Consider the following 12,114-nt stretch of genomic DNA (forward strand, 5'->3'; position numbering starts at 1 on the left):
TTGGTTCAACTATTCTTAAACATAAAGATCTAATTGGTTCAACTGCTTCTGCTGTGGGAAATGTTGCAGGTGCTGTAAAGAGTATAAAAGATGCCCAGAAGGAATCTCATAAATTACAAGCAATAAAAGAAATTAAGAAGGCAAAACTCAGTTGTCCCCCAAGAACGACAGAAAATAATTCAAATACTTGGATCAGGGTTTCAAAAGTTTTAACATCTTTTTTTCCTAAATAAATACAAGTATGGAAGCAATTGATAGTATCTATGATTTGGATGATACTATTATTATCTCAAACTCCACTAAAAAGAAGATTACTTCAAGGTAAATGCAATAACTGGAACAGACTGGAATACGAATGGTACAAAAAGTTTTGAAATAAATAATCAACAAACCTATTTGAATCTCTCCGAAAGTTTCTTGTTGTGTAAATTTAAATTCACTAAGGCTGGGAATAACACAAATGCTACACTTGTAAATGATTTCTTCTGGAAAATGTTTGATAGTGTGCGTTTGTATATTGGAACACAAGAAGTTGAAGCGGTTGATTATGTCTCTGCTGTATCTGAAATGATAAAATTTACACTCTATACATTCAGTGATAGAATGGGAAAGGGGTCTGTCGAAGGTTTTATTCCTGATATGTCAACGGGAACAAACACAGACCCTGGGTATACTCAAAGGAAAGGAATGTATAATGATGATACAAAAGCAGAAAATAGTTTTACTGTGGCAGTTCCTCTTAAAGGTATATTTGGATTTTGTGATCATGATAAAGTTCTGTATGGCCTTAAAATTAGATTTCAACTACAAAGGAATGATAATGAAAATCGATTGCTTTTTGGTGTTGGTAGTGCTTTTGGTGATCAGAATAAATTTGTAATTGAGGAAATGAGTTGGTATATCAGTGAATATACTCCTAATCTTAAAACAGAAGAGATGTTGAATCGAAGACTTAACTCAAAGAAACCACTCAGTGTATCATACCTCAAAGAAGATGTCAACACGTTAAACTCAATCAAACTACTTACACGTGGAATTTGGGTGTTCTGGAAGGAAAGCCACGATATCTGTGGATCATTTTTAAAAAGCCAGATGGTGATACTGCGACTGATAAGAATAATGCATTGAGTGATAATGCTAAGGTGAAACAACTTCGCGTTTCTCTAGATGGAACATTTTACCCACGAGATAGATTGGAAATTAATTGGGAAAAAATGATTTTGCTGAAGCATACAAGTCTTACCAAAAGGTGTGTGAAAGTAATGGAAATAAAGAACCTATTTTGGATATGACAGCATTTAAAAGTTTGTATACAATCTATGCGTTTGACCTGAGCGCTCAAAAGGAAACTATAAAGTCTAATCGAGTGGATACTTCCCTATACATTGAAAGAGGAGAGAGTGAAGAAGTTGATACATATTGTTTGCTTTTGGAAGAAACAGAATTGCAGATTAATACAGATAATGGTGTGATGATTAGTCTCACATAATTTTTGTTAAATAAATGAGTGGCAAAGTACCAACTGGGGTATATGTTAATCAAATCAATCTTCATAAACTATCATCTTGTGTTCAAAATCAAAAGCCTTGTACGATTAACGTTAATACAATTCAGAGAAAAGGAGCAGTAAGAATTGATGTTTTCTCACAAGAGAACAGGTTAAAATCTTGAATGACACTGGCTCACTTAAAATTAAAATGACAAAACCAATGTTGAAAAAATATTCAATAAGAGAGGCAGTGGAGGATTTCTCCCATTTCTAATTCCTTTATTTGCTGGTTTAAGTGCGGTTGGAGCATTGACGGGTGGTATTTCAACAGCGGTGAAAACTGCCAACGAAAGGAAGGCTCAACTCCAGGCTCAAAAAAGAATTGGAAAGACATAACAAAGAGTTGGAGAAACAAATTAGTGGAAGTGGTGTAATTGTAGATTTTGCTGAAAAACTTGAAGGTCTGCCTGATAAAGCGAGATTGTTAGTTGGAGATATGCTTTCTTCTATAGCACAAGCAGGTGTAAAATTAACGAAAAGAGGTAATGGATTATATCTTTCTAATAAATAAATGAGCATTGATGAGTGGTTGAAAAAATTTGGAAAGAATACAACATCAAATTTACAACTTGTCAAATATTGTAAGAAATTAAAAATTCATAATGTGGTTATTTGTATGAGAGATGAATTAACAAATGTGCGGAAACATACAAAGAATATTATTATGAACTTAGAAGATAATAATGGGAGCGGTTCTCATTGGGTTTGTATTTTTAATAGTCAAGACAAATATTATTTTGATAGTTTTGGTCTTCCACCACCTGTTGAAGTCATAAAATTCTTACAGAATGGTGTTTATCAAACATTTCAAGTCCAAGAATTAAATTCCAAGTGTTGTAGCCAATTATGGCTATATGTGTTATTTCAACTCAACAAAAATAAAAAATTTTATGATATTATTTTTAATCTAATATAAATGACTTATGTTGGTAAAGATGGTTCTATCTTTGGTTTATCTCAACAACTTGATATTGATTTATCAAATTATTTCACAAAGGCACAGGCTGAAGCGACATAAATATAATATAACCAAAAATATTAACATGAAAAATGCTTATAAATTAAAAAATTATCCAAGCCCGACTGACGCTTGAATGACTTGGTGAGATTAAGCGATTTATCACAATATATATCCTTAAATAAAACGGCTGTGTATTCCAAAGATACAGAAGTGTTGATATTATCTCCAGGTCATACAGAATTCACAGTTCGAATTAAAATAAATTTTTATAAAGAAGGGCGTATCGTTTGTATGAGAATAGAACAATGGGGGTATGATATGAATGATTTAGGGTATAATTGGTCATTTAAAATTAACCTCGAAGACCTGGAACAATTAAATCAGTCTCGTAAGGAAGAATATTATCCACTTGGTATCGAGAATGAGTTTTGTGGGGCTACGATTAGTAAACAACAAATAAAAGAATTTAATAAGGGTAAATATAATAATGGTTTTGCCCTTGTTTATCTCATGAAAACAGAAAAAACAGGATTATATATAATAAGTAAGGAAATACAAAATGATTTAACTATGGGAAGATGGGGAGGTGTTTCGTGCCATAATATTATTCTAACATATATTTCTAATACATAAATGACAGCAAGAAGGCTTCAAGAAAATTATCATTTCTGTGTCCAAGCATACCTTCAAGAAAAGGGTATTCGGTATTTTAATAAATATGTTCTACAACATAAGAATGAGGTATTTTCAATAAAAGATTGGCATTATGCTGATGTTGATAAACCGACAACTTTAGATTTAATTAGAATGTTAAATAATGAAAAAATTATAAAGTTAAGAAAAGGTAAGGCTCTTTTAGAAATTCAAAAGAAATTTTATTGGTTTCCTGTTGTAAAAAAATTATTTTGGATACAGGAATAACAAGAAATCCTGATGAATATATGTATAATATTCTATGGGGTGTAAGCGATTCAAGGATAGTAAGGGATGAGGAAGGAGTTGAAGAAGAGAGGGAAGAGGAGGAAAAGGAGAAGAGGAGAAGAAAGAGAAGGAGGAAAAAGAGAAGAGAGAGAAGGAGGAGAGGGAGAAGAGAGAGAGAGGAGGGAGAGAGAGAGAGAGAGAGAGAGGAGGAGAGAGAGAGAGAGAGAGAGGGAGGAGAGGGAGAAGAAAAAGAGAAGGAGGGAGGGAGGAGAGGGAGAAGAAAGAGAAGGAGGAAAAGAGAAGAGAGAGAAGGAGGAGAGGGAGGAAAGAGCGAGACAAAGTAAATATCAAAATATGGAAACCAGTGAGATTAAAAAAAGATTAAGGGTATTACAGAAAATAACTCAACCCACCGAGGAGGAAACGAAAGAATTGACAAGTCTATTTGCAATACTATCGGCAAGACTATTGGCATCGACAAGATATGGATTTTTAATTCAAGTTTTTCATTTTTTTTTTTTCTTAAATAAATGGAGGAGAGAGTGAAGGCATTTCTAAGGATTCTTTATGTTTTAAAAATCAAGATTCAAATGTGCATGTTGGAAACTAAAAAGGTTTTTGCACTCTGCAGGAATTTTTTCTCATAAATAAATGAGTTATTGTCTCAAATGTAAAAAGAAAACTAATACTAAAAATATTTCATATATTAAAAGTAAAAATAACAGGGTTATACAAAAAGGTATATGTTCGGTGTGTGGTTCAAAAAAAAATCAATTTATCTCCCAACACAAACTAGGAGGAGATATCCAAAAGTTTTATCAGGAAGTAAATTTACAACTACTGGAATACCAGGGGAATTACATCTTCCAGGGTATTCTTTCTGTGGCCCAGGCACAAACTTGGATAAAAGATTAGATGAGGCAGACAATCCTAAATCCTGGAGTAAGCCTATCAATAGAGTTGATGAAGTGTGCATGAGACACGATATTGATTATGGGAATACCACAACGTTGGAAGAAAAGCATGAAGCGGATAGAGAAATGTTGTATAATTTGTCTCTGATACAAAATCCAACCTTGAGAGAAAAAGTTGATCGGTTCATTGTGAAGAAGATGATCAGTGCTAAATTGAAACTTGGACTTGGAAATTCAAAAAACTTATAGGCTCTAATGATGCCATTAAGACTGAAGAGCAATTAGCTGATGAATTACATAAACCAATATTCACAAAGTTTCAGAGAAGGAAAGTTTATTCCAAGGAAGTAGATTATATCTGGTCTGCTGATTTGATTGAACTCAATAATGATAAGGGGTACAAGTATGCTTTAACCGTTATTGATTTGAGGAGTAGATATCGTGGGTTGTACCATTAAAAAACAAAACAGGTAATACTCTTATGTTAGCCTTCCAACAGATATTTAATAAAAGTAAGAGAAAACCTAAAAAATTGTGGACTGATGAGGGTAGGGAGTTTTATAACAAGACATTTATGAATTTTCTAAAAATAACAGTATTACATTATACAGTACCTTTAATGAAGGGAAGGCAGTTGTTGTTGAACGTTTTAATCGTACCTTAAAAAAGAGAGACTATATAAAAATTCACACAACTCGGTTCACAACAATGGTCATCTTTTATTCAAGATATTGTGGATAAGTACAATGACACGATTCACACGTCAACAAATATGAAGCCATCAGAAACATTTACAAAATTAAAATATGAAAAAGAGATTAATGTCAGAAAACCTAAGTTCAAAGTTGGTGATATCGTAAGAATATATAGGTGGAAATCTCATTTTGAAAAAGGTTATACGAAAAGATGGACCAACGAGCTTTTTAAAATTGTTGATGTAATAGATACGGTTCCTTGGACTTATAAGATATATGATTTGGAAGGGGAAGAGATTTTAGGTTCATTTTATTCACAGGAATTACAAAAGACAAAGATAAATTGAAATTTTTTGACTCCGCCCCTTTTTGGCTCCACCCACACAAGCCCCCGCCCACACAAGCCCCGCCCACACAAACCCCACACAAACCCCACCACACACCCCCCCCAAGCTCCAATAAATTGAAATTTTTGACTCCCGCCCCTTTTTGACTCCGCCCACACCGCCCCTCCCACCGAACCCCCGCCCACACAAACCCGACACAAGCTCCACACAACCTCCACACAAAAACTCCACACAAGCTCCACACACACAAACCCCACACAAGCTCCACCCATATTCATCATATTCACATAATTAGTGATTAGTTAATTAGTTCCCCACACACACAACATGTTTATTTAATTAAAAAATTATCCACCCATCCACACAAGCTCCACTCATCCACCCATCCCCCCATCTCTCCACCCATCCATTTATCCACATAAGCCTCATCCACATTCACCCCTCCCACAAGCTCCACCCACATAAACCCCTGCCCATATAAACCCTGCCCACATAAACCCCTCCCACATAAGCCCTGCCTACACAAGCTCCACACAAAAACTCCACACACATAAACCCCTCCCCACACAAGCTCCACCCACATAAACCCCCGCCCACACAAGCCCCACCCACACACACCCCGCCCACACAAGCCCCTCCCACACACACCCCCACCCACACAAGCCCCCACCGAAGCCCCGCCCACACAAGCCCCGCCCACACAAGCCCCACCCCCTCATCCCCCTGTGCGCCCCCACCTTTGACCCACCACCTCCCCTCATCCCACCCCCACCCTTCCCCACACACACACATGGGGAGGGGAGGGATGGGATGGTGATGGGTCATTGGGGAGCGCACCTACCCCCCCCCCCCAACCCCCCACCCCTTTACATCTCTTTTATTCTTTTCTTGTAATTCAGAATCAAGTAATTGTAAACAAAACAAATATAATTTATTAATATTGAAAATATTAAATATTCATTTGCGAGAATGTACAATCTTTCCCAGCAATCTTCTTCAGATGCCTTGTGATTTCGAAACTCAGACACCATATTCTGTTTTGAAACAAAAAGTGGATAATAATTAGGTTCTATAAAGATAATTACATGGTAATATGAATAAGCCTCGTTGACCACTGAATTAACACACCAGGAGCCTGTCATCCTTTCAAGGTCAATAAAATGAATTCCAGTGTACTGACAAAACCACGTCCAAACTAATGATGCAACCAACATAAGGCGACATTCTAAAGAGAGTGATATTAATAATAATTCAGAAATATTTACCTCCAGAAAATCATGTGTTGTACGAGTGATATTAATAATAATTCAGAAATATTTACCTCCAGAAAATCATGTGTTGTACAAGATTGCTTCAACAGCTGATGTTGTGCGATAGTGCTGAAAAAAAAAAAATAAGTCAAGGGTATAGATGAAGAGACAGACAGGGGAAAGCAACACACACACACACACACGCACACACACACACATACACACACACATAGACACACACACACGTGCCTCACCATTGGTTTAATTCATTCGAGATCAGAGACCAGTCATTATAAATCATTGGCCTCTTCAATAAGAGCAGAGAGAGGTAGGTAGAAAGACAGACAGAGAGAGAGGCACACACACGTGTCTCACCATTGGTTTAATTCCTTCGAGATGAGAGGACGTGATAAGACTTCATGCCACTCATTGAAAATGTCTTTCAATTCTCTTCTAAAATCATTGATCTCTTCAATAAGAGTATTAATTTCATGAACCACGTCGTGATATGTGAACTCAATTTCTTCCAATGCCCTGTCAGGGAAAAAATATATATATATCAGAATTATCATGATTTAATTAATAATCATTTGCTTCATCGTTCAAAGAGAAAAGCATACACAAACTTACCAACTCTGTAGTGGGCTGTTGGCTTCATCGGAAGAAATATCGTCCATGCCTCAGTTGTAAAAATGAAATCCCGTCTGGCAGAAACTTTGTCTGGCGAACCGCTTATAAAAGCAACGATGAGGAAATTGCTTAATCATTGGGTGTGGGCACAGGAAATGACAAGCTTCTCTTAATGATCTCATCTGGCCACCGCCCGAGTTGCAAATCGTTTTTGGACATAAACCACGCCATAAAAGTTTTGATTCAAATGTTTTCAGTTCGTGTTCTGAGATAAAATATAAACACGAGACCTTGTCTCACAGAATAGTTCCTATTTTTTCACAGCATGACAGTCCAAAACCACTTCCTCATTCACACAGCACGGCCGTGTCAAAAAAACACTTCCTCATTTTCACGGCATGAACTGAAAACATTTGAAACAAAACTTTTTTCTGGCATGGTTTATGTACAAAAATGATTTGCAACTCAGGAGGTGGTCAGATGAGATCATTAAGAGAAGTTTATCATTTCGTAATGGCACAAAAGGGGTATCTTAAAAAATATAAAGATTCAAATGTTTTGTTTTTCAATATTTTAGATGGGGATTATTGTGCAAAGAAAATTAAACTATTGAAGGAATTTGAGAATGAACAAATGTTTATAGGTTCAATGAGTGAGCTAAACAATATGCATTGGTTATTTGATAAAGAGTGTCCCGGGGCTTAGGCGTTTCAGATATTTCTTTTCCGAATTACCTTTAACAAATCTTTATCTTGTTGTATGGGCTATTTGAATAGAGAGCCCCTAGGTTAAAAGGGGAAATAAAAAAATGACCGTTTTTACAGTCATTTTTCCCTGCTGTGCAGGGGTTTGGCTTTTCTTGAGGCAATGTTTTATGGCCGGATGCCCTTCCTGACACCAACCCTGGTCGCCTCTTACGACACACAGGGATATGGTACACCTATTCTAACCGGGGCATACACCGGGACCAGTACACTGGCACTCATTTCGCCGACCTCGGAAGGATGGCAGGCTGAGTCAACCCCCTGGTGTTAATTCAGCAGCCAACGGGATTTGAACTCAGGACCCTGGGATCCCAAGCCGCCACCCTAACCACTAAGCCAACACCAGGCTCCAGGTTAAAAGGGGAGACAAATAAATATACCTTGGGCTAAAAAGGGGATTTATTTTTTAGGGGAAAAAAAAGAAAAATTTCATGGCTGAAAATCCCCCATTCATTTACATGGGGAAAAGTGAGCCAGAACCAGTATTCTTTCCCTACTCCCGGCAATATTCCTGGCACGTTTCAATCCGATCAGACCGGCGATCGTCGAGAAACTGTGGTCGCAGACAGACAGACAGACAGACAGATTGCTGGAATTATAGAGAGATTATTGTGGAATAAAGTTATTTGGACATTTGTACATCATGCCTCGTACGTGCGTCGTCATGTTTTGCGAAAATGGCTGGAAAACGGGTAATCGCTCCCACCGATTCCCGAAGGAATCAAACATTCGCCGGCAGTGGATAAGATTTGTACAAACAAAATGGGTGAATTTCCCTCCAAAGAAAACGGGTAACGAAGACCCTTTGGAAAGACTTGTCATTCGTGGTGACCATTTCACAGCCGAGGATTACGAAGGCATAAACACATCTGATTACAATTCTGTGAATATGAGTTGTTGGTTGACAAGTTCTCCAGATACTGCTCTGTCACAGAATAAATTGTTGAGTTTAAGTGAGAAAAACCTTGAAATGTATTCTTAAAGAGTACATGGAAAAACACATAAACAAGCAGTCATAGACTGGTACTTACGAAACCGGCAACTTGACCTCTGACCTTGTCTAATAAAAGCTGTCTCTGGAGAAGGTAGCGATGCAAACCAGAAGTTTCTACGATGATTCTGTACCAAACCATCAAAAATCAGGGCCAGAAACTCCACAGTAGAAATTCCCATCATCCTCCGACTCGTCCTCGGCAATATCGGAATGAAAACACTCAATTTCATCGCCGCTGAAATCACTCTCCGATTCGCATCTCGCCATTGTTCACACGCTGTTTCCAAATGTTCACAAAGTTTTTGGAGAACGTGATGTCATAGCATCTTCCGGACTATTTTTCGATCACTGACAAAAGTTTTGACTTCAAAGTTAATTTTAGCATATTTTGAGTTTCAAATGCAAGAAAATAATTATTGCGGAATAACGACGACGACGAACATCATTCCAAACTTGATGTCATTCATTCACATCATTTCTCATTCATTCTCCAGTACGATTTATCGTGTCGTCAACACAATGTTCAAAAGGTCATGAAAACAACACGAACAGAACCAGGGTTCCAGAGTTCAACGCGAGACGCTGTTCATTGAGAGTTCGGCGTTGTTCTTCTTCTTCATCTTCATCTTCATCTTCATCTTCATCTTCATCTTCATCTTGCGAAGACAAAGCCTTCATCTCTCGGACTCGGCTCTTGTTTCTAAAAGATCCGGATCTCCTTTAATACTGACCACATGTTCACATCCTCACACAGACGGTGCCTTTTGAGAGCGTCTATCATGAACTTTTAATTATTTATTCGGATATTTGCTTTAAAGTTTCGAAAAGTTCACGTTACGATTTAAAGATTATTCCATTTATCGTATTGTAATTTCGTAAATGCATTTATTTCGTAAATACACGATATATCGTAAATACATTAGGACGGGTTTCGTGATTGGCTTAATGAAAGCACGTGACGAAAGAGCAGAAGTTGTTCTTGTTGTTTTTAAAAAAAAAAAAAAAAAAAAAATTTTCGCCGACAAAACCTTGAGGACGCTGCTCTTGGACACATTTGTCCTTATTTTTTTGGTTTCCAGTCGAGCCTCATGTTAGAGTGAGTGCTCTGAAGGGATCAGGACGAACAATGAACAGTATGGAGAGGGGGAAACACGAGCAGCAGAGTTTTGGGCCGAGATCGAGGGAGACTTGGATAAAGTGTCTGTGGGGAGGAATGGGGGGAGGGCAGGAGAGGAATGGGGGGAGGGCAGGAGAGGAATGGGGGGAGGGCAGGAGAGGAATGGGGGAGGGCAGGAGAGGAATGGGGGAGGGCAGGAGAGGAATGGGGGAGGGCAGGAGAGGAATGGGGGAAGGGCAGGAGAGGAATGGGGGAGGGCAGGGGAGGAATGGGGGGAGGGCAGGAGAGGAATGGGGGGAGGGCAGGAGAGGAATGGGGGAGGGGCAGGGGAGGAATGGGGGGGCAGGAGGGGATAATTGGTTGGACAAGACGGATATTAATATAATAAAGAACTCACCACCCCCTCTCCCCTCCCTCCCCTTCCCTCCCCTTCCCTCCCCTTCCCTCCCCTTCCCTCCCCTTCCCTCCCCTTCCCTCTCCTCCCCTCTCCTCCCCGACACCCTCTTCCCCTCCCCCACCCCTCCCCGATATCAAATCTGGAAAACATTCTCTTCACCCCGATCCAAACAACCAACAAGGCAAGGACACGTTCAGGATTTGAACCCATGACTTGCCACACCTCATGTGAGAATCGTTGTCCCGAAACGATCAACGAGCCGGACGATAAACGACAAAATGGCCGACTCGTTGGGTATCCCCAACAAATGGAAACAATTTTACCAAATAACGAGTCTTGGAGTTGTGTGTCAATCGAGGCCGAACCTCGTGGTGAACACGAACATCCTCTCCTTGTTGGTCCTGATGGTGAAGATGAACATCCTCTCCTTGTTGGTCCTGATGGTGAAGATGAACATCCTCTCCTTGTTGGTCCTGATGGTGAAGATGAACATCCTCTCCTTGTTGGTCCTGATGGTGAAGATGAACATCCTCTCCTTGTTGGTCCTGATGGTGAAGATGAACATCCTCTCCTTGTTGGTCCTGATGGTGAAGATGAACATCCTCTCCTTGTTGGTCCTGATGGTGAAGATGAACATCCTCTCCTTGTTGGTCCTGGTGGTGAACACGACCGTCCTCTGCTTGTTGAGCCTCGACTCCATTCGCCTGGTCACGAATTCCTTTTTGTAAAAGTTTTTGTAACGAGCTCAGTTTCCTCCTGAGTTGATCCTCTCGGGATGATTTTAACCCCAATTCCTCATGAACCTCGTTCCCCCTCACGGGATCCTCATCTTTCATCATCTTCCCATCGTGACCAATCATCTCATCATCCAGGCCAGAATCCGAGGCTCGATGGACAAGTTCCCCAATTTGTGTTCGGTCCTAGAAAACTTTCCTCGTTCTGTAACGAGGTTCAAGGTGCGATGAAACTCCATCCGTCGATTTGACGAGGTTCGAGTCCGAAGTTTCGTCCATCCATGGTTTGCGCTTCATCTTGGAGGGAAGTTTTTCTTTGAAGTTCAAACCGTCGGCCCACAGGGAGTCCATCAGCCCCACGTTGTCCACATCGGCAGAACCTTTTCCATTCCCACCCTCCTCAAATCGAGGAATCTCCTCTTCAGCAGCTTCTTCCACGTGGATGGTCGGTGGATTGTCGATTTGAGCGTTTACGCACCGAGCCAGGTACAGGTAAACAAACACGAGACACACAGCCTCAACGAACTGTCTTCGATTCATGTTGATGTTCTCGATAAGGAACCGAGTTTGTAATCCTTTACAACGAGCACCTCGTACAGAGAGACTGACACACACGGAGAGAATTCGACTTGTTAAAATGGACACTCCCCCTTTATGACGTCATAACAATACACACTCGAGTGAGGAAACCGTTACATTTCTCATCGGGATCAAATGGTTGGTGAAAAATTATTCAAAATACTGAACCTGACCCGGGAACCCAACGGCTTCCCGTTGTTACAGCGATTAATGAAAAATAAATCATTTCAAGAAAAAAAAAAAGATAGCTGTGGCGAATTAT

The 12,114-nt window shown here is 39.4% G+C and overlaps 1 protein-coding gene and 1 long non-coding RNA gene across 5 annotated transcripts in view; both read right to left on the minus strand.

Annotated features, from left to right (window-relative positions):
• LOC147029856 (uncharacterized) overlaps window positions 1–11,910 on the minus strand; it is a 41,045-nt gene extending 29,135 nt beyond the window's left edge. For 3 of the 4 annotated variants that reach the window (XR_015056111.1, XM_085873277.1, XM_085873279.1), the window contains exon 1: window positions 10,863–11,910. Coding sequence is in view for 3 of the 4 variants with exons in the window: in XM_085873277.1 (XP_085729403.1) it covers window positions 10,863–11,399 (537 nt within the window). In the remaining variant the exon portion in view is untranslated. The remainder of the gene's footprint in view (window positions 1–10,862) is intronic. The other variant, XM_085873278.1, reaches the window with a different exon arrangement.
• On the minus strand, window positions 6,249–7,858 carry LOC147029857 (uncharacterized). The gene is made up of 3 exons (XR_015055752.1): window positions 7,013–7,858; window positions 6,709–6,766; window positions 6,249–6,421 (listed from the first exon to the last, which is right to left on the minus strand). It is a non-coding gene; the product is annotated as an uncharacterized LOC147029857 (long non-coding RNA).
• Window positions 11,911–12,114: the final 204 nt, after the last annotated feature.

Source organism: Eptatretus burgeri, chromosome 3, assembly GCF_056783735.1.
Source record: "Eptatretus burgeri isolate ZD-2024b chromosome 3, Ebu_testis_v1, whole genome shotgun sequence".
NCBI classification, from domain to species: Eukaryota; Metazoa; Chordata; class Myxini; order Myxiniformes; family Myxinidae; genus Eptatretus; species Eptatretus burgeri.